The sequence below is a fragment of the Hyperolius riggenbachi genome, chromosome 5, assembly GCF_040937935.1.
Source record: "Hyperolius riggenbachi isolate aHypRig1 chromosome 5, aHypRig1.pri, whole genome shotgun sequence".
NCBI lineage: Eukaryota > Metazoa > Chordata > Amphibia > Anura > Hyperoliidae > Hyperolius > Hyperolius riggenbachi.
Window position 1 is genome coordinate 81,383,163 of NC_090650.1, and position 18,528 is coordinate 81,401,690.

At 44.8% G+C, this 18,528-nt stretch overlaps 1 protein-coding gene across 2 annotated transcripts in view; it reads left to right on the forward strand.

The window, feature by feature from the left end:
• Positions 1 to 18,528, forward strand: part of XYLB (xylulokinase) — a 351,409-nt gene that overhangs the window by 141,349 nt on the left and 191,532 nt on the right. For both annotated transcript variants that reach the window (XM_068235920.1, XM_068235921.1), the window contains 2 exons: positions 251 to 316; positions 11,538 to 11,610. In XM_068235920.1, the coding sequence (XP_068092021.1) occupies positions 251 to 316; positions 11,538 to 11,610 (139 nt within the window). The remainder of the gene's footprint in view (positions 1 to 250; positions 317 to 11,537; positions 11,611 to 18,528) is intronic.

The window sequence follows — 18,528 nt, forward strand, 5'->3', positions numbered from 1 at the left end:
AGTTGTAGAACTGTTGCAGGTATTCCCTTACAATTTTGTGGATGTATATCCATAAAGAGCAACTAGGTAATAACATAGACACCTTCCCAGACAATTAATCTCAGGCAAAGACTGTGCATATTGAATTATTTCTAATAAAGCTATCTGAAAAAAAATGTATTTGTGTTGCCTTTAGTAAGAAGTTGATTTTTACATCCTTCCTATGCATACATCCTGCTCAATACTTTTTGTGATTTCTTTATTTTTACAGCGTTTCACAGGAAATCAGATTGCCAAGATTTATAAACAGAAGCCAGAAATGTACTCCCAGACTGAGGTTAGCCGTCTTCAATGTCTGTTATCGACACCTGCGTATGAAATAGCACAACAAATCTTTATAGTTCTGTATAAAATGTTAGTGTATAAAGAGCACATGTCTCATTGATGAGCAGGGTGATGTGGGAATAAGTAAAATCTGCAAACAAAAACAATATGTACAGGTAAAAGGGAGTACGTGGAATAAAGGAACGTGAGAATTTGGTTGCTGGGTAATGCTGATAGTAAAATATCAGAAATGTTATTGATATTCTATTATGTCTTAAAGAGGAACTTTCGCGAAAAGGGGAAGAAAATAATCAATACATTACAAAGTGAGAAGGTAAAAAAGGGAGATCAATAAATGATTGATATTTGCCATGTAGTTTGTTCATATTGTTTGATCCAGCACCAACTGTCAGAATGTGATATTTCTTTTTTTATAGATAGACATATGCACAGAGGGAGATACTGGTTGCTTGGTAATTTGAAACAGCTGTAATTGTATTTCCCACAATGCAACAAGGCTTCCACAGTGTGATTTCATGTCCTTGGTCCTGACATCACACGGTGGGAGGGGTTTCACCACAAAATCAACCATACAGAACCCTCCCCCCCTTCCGATGATCTATTTAAGAAAATATAAAGATTTCTCACGGGAAATGGGGATATCAGCTACTGATTGGGATGAAGTTCAATCTTTGGTCACATTTTCTTTAAACTGACTTCACATTTAAAGATATATTGTAGAAAATATAATTTAATGAATAAAATTGCATATTTTTTTTCAATATTAACCACTTCCGGATACCGGGTGGTTTTGCTGATCGGTGCTGCGTGGGCTCTCCAGCCCGCAGCACCGATCAGCTAGCAGCCAGGCCGATCAGACTTCCCCCCTTTTTTCCCCACTAGGGGGATGTCCTGCTGGGGGGGTCTGATCGCCGCCGGCTGCTTGCGCTTGCGGGGGGGGCTCTCTTCAAAGCCCCCCTCCGCAGCGCTTCCTGGCCGCCTTCCCCTTCCCTCCCTCTACCTCCCCCTGTGAGCGGCGCAGGACGGAATTCCGTCCTGCGCCTGATGGGATAGGCTTCAGCCTATCAGGTGCCGGCGGTCCCCGGCCAATCAGAGGCCGGGGATCGCCGATCTCCGCCACGGCGCTGCTGCGCAGCAGCGCCGTATACATGTAAACACCGGGGAAGATCTTCCCCGTGTGTTTACATTTACCCTGCGAGCCACGATCGGCGGCTCGCAGGGTGTTCACGGAGACACCCTCCGTGAACTGACATGGAAAGGCCGCTCGTACGAGCGGCCGTTTCCATGCAATCCACTTCAGGATTCAGGGGCGTAGTTAAGCGTACGCCGAATCCTGAAGTGGTTAATTTATAAAATGTTTAGTCAGTGTTTTTCCATTGTAAATTTTTTTTTGGGGGAAATTAATCACAGGTGGCAACATTTTTAGTACTAGGGGACACAACTCTGAAGCAATATTTGTTTACTGGGAGTTCAGAAGCCAGTGCAACTGATACCTGGTTTCCCAGAATGCTCTGGGGGGTGGGGGATTCCACATAATAAACAGCCTAGGAAAAGCCTCAGTGGGAGGGAGGGGCTACATACCAATAAATAACTATAGGAATTGTTTCTGATGCTGAAACCAGGATATTGAATGTAAAAGTGGGTTTACTCTAGACTTTTTGCTGCCTGAAGCAAACTTGTGAGGATGTTTGTGACAAACAAACTGCTCACACTCAGCCAGTCGGCTTTCCTCCATTCCTTCTCAGTCAGGACAGCAGTGCCACCTCCTCCCTTCTGCTGTGCAAGTGAAATGAAGCACCGCTGCTCTCCAGCCTCCCCTCTCCTCACTCACTACCAGACTCCTCACACAGTACAACAAGCTGCTTTTCCCCAATGATGACCTCTTCACCTTGCTCGATCTCTCCTCTCGCTTCGCCTCCTACTCTGACTACATGTGGTTAGTGTATACACAGTACAAACATACCGCCCCTGTAATCTCTTTTACTGATGCAAGTGTTTCACCTTGCTTCATGAGAGAACCGGCCCTGGGTTTACTGAATAATTTACTGCATTCTCCTATATGTCACTCAAGAGAGACGGAAGAGCACCTCGGCAATCCTCTGTGGGTGTGTGGGAAACAACCCCTTGTACCAACAGGGTGAAGATCCGTCTTGTTTGGAGATAATGGTCCGCACCACATCCAAGTATAAATCAGCTTTATTTGATGATCCATAAAATGCTGTGTAGCAGCTACAGCCCGCTGTTTCGGGTTACTTGCCCTTTTACAAGCTTGTGCTGAACGGCTTGTAAAAGGGCATGTAACCTGAAACAGCGGGCTGTAGCTGCTACACAGCATTTTAGGGATCTTCAATAAAGCTGATTTATACTTGGATGTGGTGTGGACCATTATATCCAAACAAGACAATTCTCCTTTATGTCACTACACACGCCTCTACTGTCTGTATCCAGATTCCTGCTATACAATAGCTGAATTCCGGATTCAGAAACCACCACATTACCCACCGCTAGCCGGAGTTTGGTTATATAATAGCCGAAGCCCCGGTCCTCGTGCCTTTCGTGGTAGAGAAAGTGGCCATTTCCATGTCCCATCTACTTGGAGCTGCATGGCTATAGACATTCAGGTGCGTGCTGCAGGAATCTTTCTGCTTCACCATGCGCCCAAATTTCCCTGTGCTGTTTTTACATGTATGCGGTGACATACCATTTCACACTACGAAAATAATCATATTTACTTAGAACATATTAGTCATGAGATTAAGTAAAGGAAACTTGAGTTCATGTTTGCATTAGAATCTTGTGTACGTTTAGTTTACATTTAGTGCTTTTTCACTAGATGTAGTTATAAGAAGAACGTTGCATGGATCTGAAACACAGAGCTTGAATTTTGAATGAGGTCTTGAGGAACAGCGTTATCCTGCTTTTGAATTCTGTCTGCTTTGCATTTCTTCAAACACTCCTTGTCGGAATTCTCCTGTGTTCAAAGTCCTTTGCTGATTGTTCTGAATGTGGTAGGTGACTGGAAGGCTGAGCCCAAATGCTATACAAACCCAAATTGGATGCTATTCAGACTTTAATGTAAAGGTAATACCAATATACACATATAGCCTAAAAGGTGCCTTAAGTCAAGTTATATTTTCCTTTAAAATAAACAGTAAAGCTACGCCCGAATGGGCATGTGTAGAATGTAAAATAATGAGCTGTAGGTTTGTGCCATCTGCCTGGCTGCTATACTGGTGGTTTGTGATTAGGGATGTCAGCAGGGGCGTAGCTAGAAATGACTGGGCCCCATAGCAAAAAAAATTATGGGCCCCCCCCCCACGACCTTCCAACCCCACGGACTTCGGACCTCCCACCCAAACATTTTGTGGGGCAATCTGATTTCCCCACAAAATGCAACCAGATCGTCGGCAGATTTCCCTACAATATGCAACCAGATTGTCGGCAGATTTCCCTACAATATGCAACCAGATTGTCGGCAGATTTCCCTACAAAATGCAACCAGATTGTCGGCAGATTTCCCAACAAAATGCAACCAGATTGTCGGCAGATTTCCCAACAAAATGCAACCAGATTGTCGGCAGATTTCCACACAATATGCAACCAGATTGTCGGCAGATCTCCACACAATATGCAACCAGATTGTCGGCAGATTTCTACACAATATGCAACCAGATTGTCGGCAGATTTCCACACAATATGCAACCAGATTGTCAGCAGATTTCCCCACAAAATGCAACCAGATTGTCGCCAGATTTCCCCACAAAATGCAGTATATGTAGTTAGGTCTATAGTGGGCTAACATTAATTACCTGGAGGGAGGGTGGTTGGGCAGGCTGGCACACTATTTGCGGTGCAGGCAATGCACTGGGTAGGCAGTTAGGGAGCTGGGTGGGAGGGTAGGGAGATAGGTAGACGAGTGGGAGGGTAGGCAGATAGGTAGACGGGTGGGCAGTTAGGTAGCCGGGTGGGAAGTTAGGTAGAAAGGTGGGCAGTTAGGTAGCCGGGTGGGAAGTTAGGTAGAAAGGTGGGCAGTTAGGTAGCCGGGTGGGAAGTTAGGTAGCCGGGTGGCAGGGTGGGCAGTTAGGTAGCTGGGTGGCAGGGTAGGCAGATAGGTAGCTGGGTGGCAGGGTAGGCAGATAGGTAGCCAGGTGGGCAGCTAGGTAGCTGGGTGGGCAGTTAGGTAGCCGGGTGGGCAGTTAGGTAGCTGGGTGGGAGGGTGGGCAGTTAGGTAGCCAGGTGGGCAGTTAGGTAGCCGGGTGGGCAGTTAGGTAGCCAGGTGGGAGGGTGAGCAGTTAGGTAGCCGGGTGGGAGGGTGGGCAGTTAGGTAGTGGGCAGTTAGGTAGCCGGGTGGGAGGGTGGGCAGTTAGGTAGCCAGGTGGGAGGGTGAGCAGTTAGGTAGCCGGGTGGGAGGGTGGGCAGTTAGGTAGTGGGCAGTTAGGTAGCCGGGTGGGAGAGTGGGCAGTTAGGTAGCCAGGTGGAAGGGTGGGCAGTTAGGTAGCCCTCAGTTAGGTAGCCGGGTGGCAGGGTGGGCAGTTAGGTAGCCAGGTGGGAGGGTGAGCAGTTAGGTAGCCGGGTGGAAGGGTGGGCAGTTAGGTAGTGGGCAGTTAGGTAGCCGGGTGGGCAGTTAGGTAGCCCTCAGTTAGGTAGCCGGGTGGGCAGTTAGGTAGCCAGGTGGGAGGGTGGGCAGTTAGGTAGCCGGGTGGGAGGGTGGGCAGTTAGGTAGCCGGGTGGGAGAGTGGGCAGTTAGGTAGCCTTCAGTTAGGTAGCCCTCAGTTAGGTAGCCGGGTGGGAGGGTGGGCAGTTAGGTAGTGGGCAGTTAGGTAGCCGGGTGGGAGAGTGGGCAGTTAGGTAGCCGGGTGGGTGAGTGGGCAGTTAGGTAGCCGGGTGGGTGAGTGGGCAGTTAGGTAGCCGGGTGGGTGAGTGGGCAGTTAGGTAGCCTTCAGTTAGGTAGCTGGGTGGGTGGGTGAGCAGTTAGGTAGCCGGGTGGGTGAGCAGTTAGGTAGCCCTCAGTTAGGTAGCCGGGTGGGAGGGTGGGCAGTTAGGTAGCCGGGTGGGAGGGTGGACAGTTAGGTAGCCGGGTGGGAGGGTGGACAGTTAGGTAGCCGGGTGGGAGGGTGGGCAGTTAGGTAGCCGGGCGGGAGGGGAGGTAGCTGCCTCACCTGGGGTCCCCCCTCCTTTTATCAGCGGCGGGAGGTGCGTCATATACAGAAGGCTCCGTCGGAGTAATCAGCCACTAGAGGTTCAGCTGCCTCCGGGCTACGGTGTCCCCACTGTATTGCTGCTCGCAATAAAACCAGGAAGTGGTGCGAGCAGCAATACAGTGGGGACACCGTAGCCCGGAGGCAGCTGAACCTCTAGTGGCTGCTTACCCCCGCCGGAGCCTTCTGTATATGACTCACCTCCCGCCGCTGATAAAAAGAGGGGGGACCCCAGGTGAGGAGGGGGGGGGGCACTGAGGTGAGGGAGGGGGGCCCCAAACAAAAAGTAAACAAAAAAAAATAATAAACAAACAAAAAAAATAATTCCTCTTGGGCAGCTGCGGGCCCCCTGTGACGTAGCGCTGCCGCGGGGCCCCGTAGCAACGCTATGGCGGCTATCCCCATTGCTACGCCACTGGATGTCAGATGCCAATTCCGACAGAATTCCGCACTCCGACCAGTGTTTTTCTAATTTCCACGAATGTTGGGGGGTCGGGTTGCCATTTTTGTTGATAAATGTAAGTAATTAAAAAAAATGTTTTTGAAGAATCTGCTATATTATGCGCACAACACTTTCTCTGATTGGCCTAAACCTTCTGAGTCTTGTGCTTGGCCTGAAATGTCCATTAATGGTCTCGGTAATGCGGTATTCCACAGAACTCTGATTTCCAATTGCTGATTTCTGCCGCAGAATGCTGATTTCCGATCGGATACTCGGAAATCATCCCGCATAATTCGGAAGCTCATCCCTATTTGCTATCAGTAGTAAGATTCACTTGGAACCAGAAAGCAGCCAGTGGACTCATCTACAACCATTCTATGTCAGTAAACATAGTTATTGATCCATCACATACTGAGGAAGACTGACCACTCTGTCAGCTATGAGATGATGAGAAGAGAAGAAATATGCAATTTACAAACGTGGTTGATTTGATGTTGTCATTGATCTGGAAGTCTTTGATTGGATATTCAGAATTTTGTGTTAATGCTGCTACCTCTGTAGATTAAAACAGGAAGCAGAATAGACATGCAACCCCAAAGTTACCGCCCAATCTCTCTGTTAAATTCAGATCTTAAGATCATCACTAAAACAATGGCTAATCGCCTCAACCACATTTTAACCACTCTCATTAATAACGACCAAGTTGGCTTTATTATAGGTCGTCAAGCAGGCGACAACACAAGGAAGGCCATAAACCTTGTCTCACTTATGAACAAATCTAGAAAGCCTTCTCTGCTCCTAAGTTTGGATGCAGAGAAGGCTTTTGACAGACTTTCCTGGCCCTTCCTCTTCAAACTACTGGATTTTCAAGGATACAAAGGCCCATTTATGTCTTTAATACAATTCCTTTATTCCTTCCCCACCTCTACAGTTAAACTCCCCTTTGCCTCCCCATCACCCTTCGCTATAAACAATGGCACAAGGCAGGGGTGCCCCCTCTCCCCCCTTCTATTTGCCATCAGTATTGAACCCCTAGCCTCAGCGATCAGACTAAATCCAAACATCCAAGGAGTTAAACAAAATAATTTTGAACATAAAATCTCCCTATTCGCAGATGACATCCTCTTATCCATCACACAACCTATTACATCACTCCCTGCCATACACGCCACCATATCTGAGTTTGAATCCCTCTCAAATTTCAAACTAAACCGTGATAAGACGGAAGCTCTCCCAATCCAGATTCCCACAAACCTACTGGCTACCCTAAAAGCTTCATATCCCTACAAATGGAAAACTCAAGCCCTCAAATACCTAGGTGTACACATCACCCCCTCATACTCCACACTATATAAACAGAACTTTCCTCCCCTATTTCAAAAAATCCTCCAAGATCTTCATAAGTGGACCGCTTATAAAATTTCATGGCTAGGCCGATTATACTCATTAAAAATGAACATCCTACCTCGCCTTTTATACCTTTTTGAAACCTTACCTGTCCAGGTGCCCTCGATACAATTAAAGAGGCTACAATCAGAATTTCTCAAATTTGTATGGAACCACCAACGCCCCAGGGTCCTTAAATCGGTTCTTCTCTCCCCAAGGGAGATGGGTGGGCTTAGTCTTCCACACATTAAATATTACTACTTAGCTTCACACCTTAGACAAATAAAGGAATGGACCAACTTCAAAGTATTTACTAAATGGGGCCTCCTGGAAGCTACTAGTATACTTCCCCTATCACTGGCTTCGCTTATATGGTCAGACGTCCCCCCCAAACTGACCCAATCTGATCTCCTACCCACTATTACCTTCACAGTACGCATCTGGAAATCTATTGCACATGCAACCCATCTAAAATCAAGCCCATCACCACTCCTCCCAATTCTAGGTAATTCATCTTTTCCCCCAGGTACTTCAAAAACCTTTATGAAAAAATGGTTTAATCTAGGCTACTTCAACCTCTCTGATTGGACAGACCCGAAGACCAAGAAACTATTGACTAGACCCACATTAGAAGATAAGATACAACTCAACTCCCAAACCCTATTGGAATTTAACCAAATCACCCACTACCTCCAGCACCAATCCAGGGCCTGTAAACCCACTCATAGCACTTCACCAACCCTCTTTGAGACCATCTGCCTACATAGAGGACATCAAAAAAATCTTATATCACAAATATATAACACGCTTCACAACAAATCAGGCACAGCAATTCCCTCCCACCCATATATGCAAAAGTGGGAGAAAGCATTATCCATAATTATCCCTTTAGAAGACTGGGAAGATATTTGGGAGAATGCAAAACATTCCTCAATCTGTGTACAAATTAAAGAAAATATTTATAAAATTCTTTACAGATGGTATCTAACTCCCTCTATACTTGCAAAAATATACCCGGGCACCTCTGATCTGTGCTGGAGAGGGTGTGGCGAGAAAGGAACCCTAGAACACATTTTCTGGCACTGCCCACTGATACAACCCCTTTGGCAACAGGTTCAAGACTTAATCTCCCGCACCACGGGAACTACAATTCCTATGGACCCCTTATTAATGATATTAGGCAAGCCCCCTCTAAATGTCAACCGATATACCTCCAGACTCATAACCCACATTTTAACAGCCACAAGGCTTGCAATAGCTACAGCATGGAAGAATATAGCCCCGCCTACTATATCCGAAATTAAAAACAAAATAACATGGACTAAAACCATGGAACAGATGACTGCCAATCTTAGAGATACGGAAACTAACTTCCATAGGGTTTGGGATCCATGGGCATATGCCACCTTAGACTACGATCCTCCATGAAGGGCGAATATATATAAAATATTCCCTCACCGACCCCAGAGGATACCCTTACACTTACACGTAAAAAATAGTCATGGGATAGGCCCTTGTAATTATAACTATAATTATTCTCAACCATACAAAGATTTCTGAATTAACCTGGCCTAAACCATTGTGACCCATTTCCCTATACCATACTATGACCCTTATGTCTAAATCGTTCTTTATCATTTTATCTTACTGTTACTACTGTTATGGCTATTTAGTTACTAGAATATTCTTTACATCCTCAAAACAACTTACGCAGCAGGACCAAGATATCCCTACTATTGCCCACTTTTATTCTCATGATAGTATAATCTGGACTCTGCAGACGGATGATACAAAAGAGCTAAGTCCAGATACTATAACTCAGACACTACATAATTGCTTGTCTATGATAACTGACATTTTATATACTGTATGTACCTGCTTTAATATCTGTATGTATAGAGATTTGTTTGACTTTTACCCATACTAAAATAAAAATTAGTGAAACGAAAAAAAAAGAATAGACATGCAAGCCTTCATCTTAAAGCAATACCGAATATCTAGTTGGCTGCACATGCACAGTATCTCAGTGGCACTGAGCTGCTATGCATGCGCAACTAACTAGATCCGGTTCAAAGGTCAACGGCTTCCCCCTGGTCGCGGCCTTTACTGGACTGAATTACCAGGTGACTGGTGAGCCACTGGGAAGAAAACTGCCACTGCGTTAAGTGATTGCTTAGGTGCCGGGACCAATATGTCCTCTGCTTCCCCAAGGCTTTTTGCCTCAGTATTCCTTTAAGGTGTGTACACTGAGAGCTCTTTCACACCTGGACATTGCGTTGCAGCGATTTACCACACTGCTAACGCTGAGTAATAAAAGTCTATGGGATAGTTCTCATTACCCGTGTAGCGGTGCGGTGGAAGTGCTCGATCTGACATGGGTTCATAACTACGTTACCGCGCACATCTGCGTCACCTTGCGTCAGACCGGAAGTCATGTTAGTCTATGACAACGCAGGGATTTTTCAAATGTGGGCGGCGTGCGAAGACGTTACGACGCACTTACGCGGATGTGTATTTTTTCAATACGATTTGGAGCACTCCAGCATACCCGAAACAGGAAGTGACCGCAAGCGCACATCACTTCCTTCTTGGCCAGATAGGGAATACTGTGTACTAACGCGGTATTCCCTGAAGGCCTGTTTTTGGCAGTGCAATGCGTTGAGGTGGGTGCACCGCACAGCTGATGCCAATATACAGTGTGAAAGCAGCCTGAGGCTTTGTTGACATTAAAAAGTGCAAGCGCTCAACACTCGTTTAGTGCTTTTTAAAGTGATTTTATTGGTGCTTTTTGAGCGTTTTTCGATTATTCAAAGCACTTTTGTAAGCGCTTTTGTTTGGTGATTAGCGTTGTTTTTTTCTGCGGACAATCAGGAAGTGAACTCTTTGACCTGGAACCGAATCTCTTTAATGTACTTTGCTTTGAAAAACGCTCACTTATCGAATCACTTTTTAAAACACTTAGCACTTTTCCTATACCTTCCATTGAAGCGCAAACGCTCTGAAAATGGCGCAGGACCGACGTTTGCGATTGGAAAGAAAGCTCATTGCTCATGTGAGAACACTCACCTTGAAATTAATTGCTTACGCACTTTTTAAAATCGCCAGCGCTTAAAAAAATCTCAAAGCGGTCATTGGGCTTGATTCACTAAACCGTGATAACTCAAATATCACACCTTATCAAAGATATCACACCTTATCAAAGTCTTATCAGGTTAGCATAGCGAGCGCAAGTGCCATTGCCAATTAGCAGGCATAAGTTTGTAGCGCTCGCTATGCTACTCTGATAAGGTGTGTTAACTTTGATAATGTGTGATATCTTTGATAAGGCGTGATATTTGAGTTATCATGGTTTAGTGAATCAAGCCCATAGTGTGAACAAGCCCTGACACACACACACACACACACACACACACACAACACACACACACACACACACACACACACACACACACACACACACACACACACACACACACACACACACACACACACACACACACACACACACACACACACACACACACACACACACACACACACGTTTTGTAGTCCAAACAAATAGGGACTTAATCCACTGGGCAGAAGTTTAGACTTGTCACTAGCCTGGAGGCTTGCAAAGCATTCCAGCTAGGGATTGGGGAGGAGGGGCGATGTGTGGCACAGGATGGAGCGGGAGGCATAAAGAGGATAGAAATACCCCAGGCTTCTGCTAGGTCAAGTTTATCCTGCACTCTAGATCTCTCAGAGAGGGTTGGGACAGCTGTACACAAGCGAGATTGAATTGATGGTTGATATAAAGGGGCCGCCACTGCGAGAACCATATAGGGCAGAGTAGGATTACCCACCGGGCAATTTAGGCAGGTGCTTGGGGCCTGGTGGGTGTCAAAGGGCCCACCTGTCACCTTCTTAGACCTCTCTCCACTTCAGCTTACCAAGAGGATCACAAGGGTCCCCCTCAAATCTGCTACCTTACCTGGGGCCCCATTATATCTTAATCCATCTCTGATCTACGGCGTATACAAAGCGTAATTCTCTATCCACCTATTTGTCAATATTTGTTTATGAGCAGCATGCACATCATTCCAACACTTTTTTATTTATAGTACCGGTAACTCTTTTTACTAAATATGAGTTTATTTTCTGTTTCTGTTTCTGTTTAATATAAACCCCTCTTTTCTTCTCCACAGAGAATCTCTTTGGTGAGCAGCTTTGCAGCATCTCTGTTCATTGGGGATTACTCACCGATTGATTACAGTGATGGTAAATGACTCTCTTATATTTCATGTATGGCCAGAAGTGTTTCCAGACTGTGGTGAGAAAGATTAATGAATGCAGGGATGGGATGATGTATGTTCACGGCAGACTAAACAAAAAAGGGACAGATCATTCTATAAAGGGAAAAGATAAGCTGTTTAGTCTGTTTATAACTAGGAAAATAGACCAGGACTGCAGCTAAGGGGAACTCTAGTCACTGAGATGGTACAGCATAGCTTTAAAGTGACACTGAAGTGAAAAAAACTCATGATATAATGCATTGTATGTGTAGTGCAGATAATCAATAGAATATTAGTAGCAAGGAAAATAGTCTCATATTTTTATTTTCATTTATATAGCCATTTTTTTTTATAACATTGCTTCATTCTATCATATTTGTAATAGCAAACCACACATTGGGCTTGATTCACTAAAGCTCCAACCAGTGAAAAACTTTATTGCCCCTAGCGTCCCACCCAGTCTATATAAGGAGATTCACTAAGCAGGCACTGGATGTGGGCGGGGTTGTGACAGAATGGAGAGTGCTGTATATTCTGTTCCCTCCAATGTACTGGGAAGAGCCCAATAGTATGCTTTACTGTAAGTAGTGGCACTACTGTGAACAGGGGCGTAACAATAGACCCTGCAAGGGATGCAGCTGCAGGGGGGCCCAGAAGCCACAGGGGGCCCCATCCTGAGAGACTGACTGAAGCAAAGAGTTGCAGCACACTTGCTCTTATTTATTGAACTTCACACAAATTATATACAGGCAAACAGTTTCGGCTGTCCCCAGCCTTTAGCAATGCCAAAGGAGAAATGCATCACAATTCCTTTATATATCCGCCCAGACAGATTAATTAGGAAACGACATCACAATGTGAACCGCCCATCACGGGGATTGACCCTTATAGTCCAAACAGTGTTATAATCACACTTATCTGGTGTAAATAGTCCATGGGTCCACACTTATTGTCTGTATTTCCAATCTTCATCCGGTCGTGGTGTGAACCAAGTAATGTAAACACATAGTATACCTAGAAGGGGGGAAGTCACAAAAATAAATGTAGATCAAAATCCTTGTTAAGACCTTTGGGGAACAAAGTTCCCAATTTATCTATCCACATCACTTCACGTTTTCTTAAGAGGAGAATACGATCTCCCCCACGTCGTTGCTTAGGAATATGGTCTATGACCATGAACTTAAGGTCACTATCCCTATGTCCCATCTGTCTCCAATGTTTAGAGACTGGTAACTCAGATGTCACTGACCTGACAGAGCTCCTATGCTGTGCAATACGGTCCCGAACCTTTTGTGTGGTTTCCTCCACATAGTGGAGACCACATGGACAAGTTAAAAGGTACACAACATAGGAGCTCTGGCAGGTCAGGAAATGTCGAATACGATAGTCCCCACAAAATGTGGAGCCCTTGATTATGTTAATACATTCACTGCAGGTTAGACAAGGGAATGACCCCACACGCTTTGACCCCAAGAGCGTTTCACCTTGTTTCACAATAGGTGGAAAATCAACCTTCACCACTTTGGGGGGCAAATGAAATTCCTGTATCTCAGGGTACGCACTACCCAAGATGTGCCAATGCCTTTTAATACAGGCCAACACCTTATTTGAAAGGCCATGGTACTGGCACACAAAGGGTAGGCGCAATCCTTTAGTTTTGCCTACACCCGAGTCCAAAGTTTGCTCAGGGGAGGTAATCTTTTCCAATTCCTCCCGCAGTAATTCCTGGGGATACCAACGTGTTGAGAGCTTACCAACCATCTGCTGCCTCCTATCTATTAATTTAGATTGATCTGATACGATCCTATCAACTCGGAGTAATTGGCTCCTGGCCACCGAGTGGAAGACAGCAGGTGGGTGGAAGCTCTCAAAACGGAGTAATTGGTTTCGGTCGGTGGGTTTCTGATAAAAATCAGAAATGAGTGCATCGCCTGCCCTTTTGATGGTTGTATCAAGGAAATTTATCTCCAACTTATCATAAATAATCTCAAACCGAATATTCTGATGGAACTGATTAAGTTCCTCATGAAAAGCGAGTAAGGGTCCAATGGGGCCCCTCCACACCGCAAATACGTCGTCTATAAAACGCCACCATACTAGACAATGTCTAGCAAATAATTCACTGCCATATACATGCGATGTTTCAAAGCGATGCATGAACGCACCTGCAAACGAGGGGGCCACATTGGACCCCATCGCTGTGCCTCGTTGTTGGAGATAGAAATCCTCTTTGAACAGGAAGTAGTTATTATCTAGCACAAAATGAAATAATGTTTGAAAAAAACTCAATTGACTTGCAGTGTAACTCCTTGTAGTTGTAATGAGATCTATACATGCGTCGATACCTTCAGATTGTGGGATCGATGTGTACAGAGATGCTACATCCCAACCAACTAACCATATTTCATCTGCAGTGTTAAACTTCAAAGTTGACACTTTTTCAAGAAAATCAGATGTATCTCTGATGTAAGAAGTGGTTCCCTTAATTAGGGGGGAGAGTACCTTATCCAATAGTGTGGCACTGGGTGTGAAAATTGACCCAATGCCTGCCACTATAGGGCGCCCTGGTGGTCTAGTGGGGTGTTTGTGTACCTTCGGTAGGGTATATGACACTGGTGTCACAGGATTTTGTACAAAAAGATAATCGCTCAGATCACGTTCAATTGCATGATTACGTATAGCATCATCAAGAATACTGCGTAGAACCATTTTAAGCTGAGGGGCGAGGTTACCTGGTAGTTTACGATACACCCTGATGTCAGACAATTGCGATCTAATTTCACCTTCATAGTTCACAATTCCTTTATATTCATAGTTCACAATTCCTTTATATACCCGCCCAGACAGATTAATTAGGAAATGACATCACAATGTGAACCGCCCATCACGGGGATTAACCTTTATAGTCCAAACAGTGTTATACACACACACACACACATCAGATCGCAGTACAAGATCGCAACACAGAAGCAAGGTCAGAGGCTAGTCGTAAATCAAATACTAGACAATCAGGATAGGACCAGAAATACAGGAGACCAGAGTTCAACAAGCACAGGGGAAGCTATGTGATGTTCTGGCACCTGCTGTAATGAGAGCTGGTCTTAAGTAAGGGAAGCCATGGGTGTGTCAGCAGATCGGCCTGCAAAGTCTCAAGCAGGTTGACCTCTGCTGGCAGGAGGTGGAAGTCCCAGTAAACTCCAGAATCTGATGCCATCTGCAGGTGAGACTGAGGATTGCAAGTTTGAACACATGAAGTGCACAGCCCCCTGGTGGTGGATATAGAAAGTACATAAGTCCCGCACACACTGCCACCAGCAGGTAGATCAAGTCCTGAACAGGTTCCTAACACTGACAACTAAGGGCAATGAGAGAAAACACTTGAAAGTCATGACTGGATAGCCAATTTAAAAGGATACAATGTGTTCAGGAGGGATAGAACAGGGAAAAAAGGTGGAGGGGTTTGTCTCTTTGTTAAGAATTCTTTTACAGCTGTCCTCAACGATGAGATGGAGGAAGATTGCGAAGATGTGGAGTCCGTTTGGGTAAATATTCATGGTGGAAATAAAAGTTGCCAATTGCTTATTGGGGTATGCTACAGACCACCTCATATTAATGAAGCTGCAGAACTGCAATTACTACAGCAAATTGAAAAAGCGGCAAGTAAAAATGAGGTCATAGTTATGGGCGACTTCAACTTTCCAGACATTGACTGGGGTATTGAGGCTACCCATTCTGGTAAAAGCAGCAGATTTCTGGCAGCACTACAGGACAATTACTTGACTCAAATGGTAACGGAACCAACTAGGGGGAATGCGTTACTGGATCTGATCATTTCGAATAGACCAGATAATGTATCAAATGTGCAGGTTCAAGAACATTTGGGAAATAGTGATCACAACATGATAACGTTTGATCTGGTGACTGATAGGCCACGGGGCAGCGGGACCACTAAAACTATGAATTTTAGAAAAGCAAAGTTCAATCAAATTAGGCAGGCACTAAGTTTGGTGAACTGGGATAATGTACTACAAGGGGAGGACACTGAAGGGAAATGGCAAGCTTTTAAACGTATTCTCAATCAATATTGTAGTATGTATATCCCATATGGAAACAAAATGTCTAGGAATAAAAAAAGGCCTCTATGGATGAATAGAAAGGTTAGAGATAAAATGAAGAGGAAAAAGAATGCCTATAAGGTCCTAAAACAGGAGGGGTCCGAGGCTGCACTCAGCAATTACAAGGAGTGCAATAAAAATTGTAAAAAAGAAATTAGGCTAGCAAAGATCGAAGCTGAAAATCAAATCGCTAGGGATATCAAATCTAACCCAAAAAAGTTTTACAAGTACATCAACTCTAAAAAAAGAAAGGTTGACTGTATAGGACTCCTAAAGGATGAAGGTGGAAACTCAATGGTGGATGACCAAGGTAAGGCAGAGTTATTAAATGCTTTCTTTGCTTCTGTCTTTACAAAGGAAACAGCACTGTTGCAAATTACAGAGGCGGAAGAGTCTCAATCTTCTAACTGTAATATTAAATACTTAACGCAGGAAGAAGTAAAGGCAAGACTAAATAAATTAAAAATAGACAAGGCACCTGGCCCGGATGGCATGCATCCTCGGGTCCTAAGGGAATTAAGTTCAGTTATAGATAAACCCCTTTATCTTATCTTTTGTGACTCTCTTGCAACTGGCAGAGTCCCAGTGGATTGGCGTACAGCCCACGTTTTCCCATTATTTAAGAAGGGCAAAAAATCAGATCCAGGAAATTATAGACCTGTAAGCTTAACATCAGTTGTATGCAAACTATTTGAGGGGTTACTAAGAGATACTATACATGACTTCATAGTAGAAAATAATCTTATTTCTCAGCATCAACATGGGTTTACTAAAGACAGGTCCTGTTTGACTAACATGCTCAGCTTTTATGAGGTAGTGAATGCTAATATGGATATTGGGAATGCTGTAGATGTGATATACTTAGACTTTGCTAAGGCCTTCGACACTGTTCCCCACAAAAGTCTGGTGCAAAAGATGAGGATGCAAGGACTGGGGAAGAGTCTGTGTGCTTGGATAGGGAACTGGCTAATGGACAGAAAACAAAGAGTTGTGGTCAATGGATCATACTCAAAATGGGAGACTGTTAGCAGTGGGGTCCCACAGGGGTCTGTACTGGGTCCAGTGCTCTTCAATTTATTTATTAATGACCTAGTGGATACAGTAGTGAGCAATGTTGCTATTTTTGCAGATGATACAAAATTGTGCAGAATCATCAACTCTAAGGAAGATAGTGTTATATTGCAACAGGATCTGGATAGGATGGCTATATGGGCACATACATGGCAGATGAAATTCAATGTTGACAAATGTAAAGTCATGCATTTTGGTCGTACCAATGGTCTAACACCATACAAAATAAATGGGATACAGTTGGGGACATCAAACTTGGAGAAGGACTTAGGAGTACTCATCGACAACAAGTTAAATAATCGTACTCAATGCCAAGCCGCTGCAGCTAAAGCTAACAAAATTTTGGGATGCATTAAAAGGGAAATAAAAACTCGAGATGCTAGCATAATATTGCCCCTGTTTAACTCTCTAGTAAGGCCACATCTGGAATATGGAATTCAGTTCTGGGCACCACATTACAAAAAAGATATTGCAGTTCTAGAGCAGGTGCAGAGACGAGCAACAAAATTGATACGTGGGATGGAAGGTCTCACTTACCAAGAAAGGTTAGATAAACTGGGTTTATTTAGTCTAGAGAAAAGACGCCTTAGAGGAGATCTAATTAACATGTATAAATACATCAGAGGGCAATATAATAGCTTGGCGGATGAGCTTTTTGTCCCTAGGCCTTCTCAAAGGACTAGAGGACATGATCTGCGCATGGAGGAAAAACGTTTTAGCCATTTATTTAGGAAAGGGTTCTTTACAGTAAGAGTGATTAAGATGTGGAATGCATTGCCACAGGAAGTCGTTATGGCAAACTCTATACCTGCATTTAAAGGGGGCTTAGATGCTTTCCTTGCGTTGAATGACATCCATGGCTACAATTACTAGGTAATGCCAATGATGTTGATCCAGGGATTTTATCTGATTGCCATCTGGAGTCGGGAAGGAATTTTTACCTTGTAAGGGTTTTTTCGCCTTCCTCTGGATCAACAGGGATATGTGAGGGAGCAGGCTGGAGTTGTACTTTGTACTGGTTGAACTCGATGGACATATGTCTTTTTTCAACCAAAGTAACTATGTAACTATGTAACTTTCTACTCTCTGCACAATTATTCTAATGACTGCATCTGCTCAGCCACTGATAATGAATCAAACAAAGTTTTGTAGACAAAGATCTGTAGACTGACCCTGTTTAGTGTGCAGGAGAAGGGGGCATCATCCAAAGTTTTGCAGGGGCTCAGTGATTTCTAGTTATGCCCCTGACTGTGAAGCAGATTAAAGCCAGTGGATACCGTTTTAAAAATAAAAAAGTCAGATACTCACCTAAGGAGAGGGAAGGCTCGGTCCTAATGAGCCTTCCCGCTCCTCTCCCGGTGCCCTCGGTGCTGCGCTGGCTCCCCCGTTCGCGTCCGCCGCCGCAGGGACTTCGAAGGTCTTCGGGAGCACTCGGGCTTCCGAAGACGGGCCGCTCCATACTACGTACGCGCGAGCGCGTCATAGAGGGTGCTCGCGCATGCGTAGCATGGAGCGGCCGTGCCATCGGGAGCCCGAGTGCTCCCGAAGGCTTCCGAAAGCTCCCTTCGGCATGCGGAAGTGGCAGTATTTGAACGAACTGGTCGAATACTGCCACGGGTGATCCTGCGCGGGACCAGGCACCGGGAGAGGAGCGGGAAGGCTCATTAGGACTGAGCCTTCTCTCTCCTTAGGTGAGTATCTGTTTTTTTTTTTTTTAA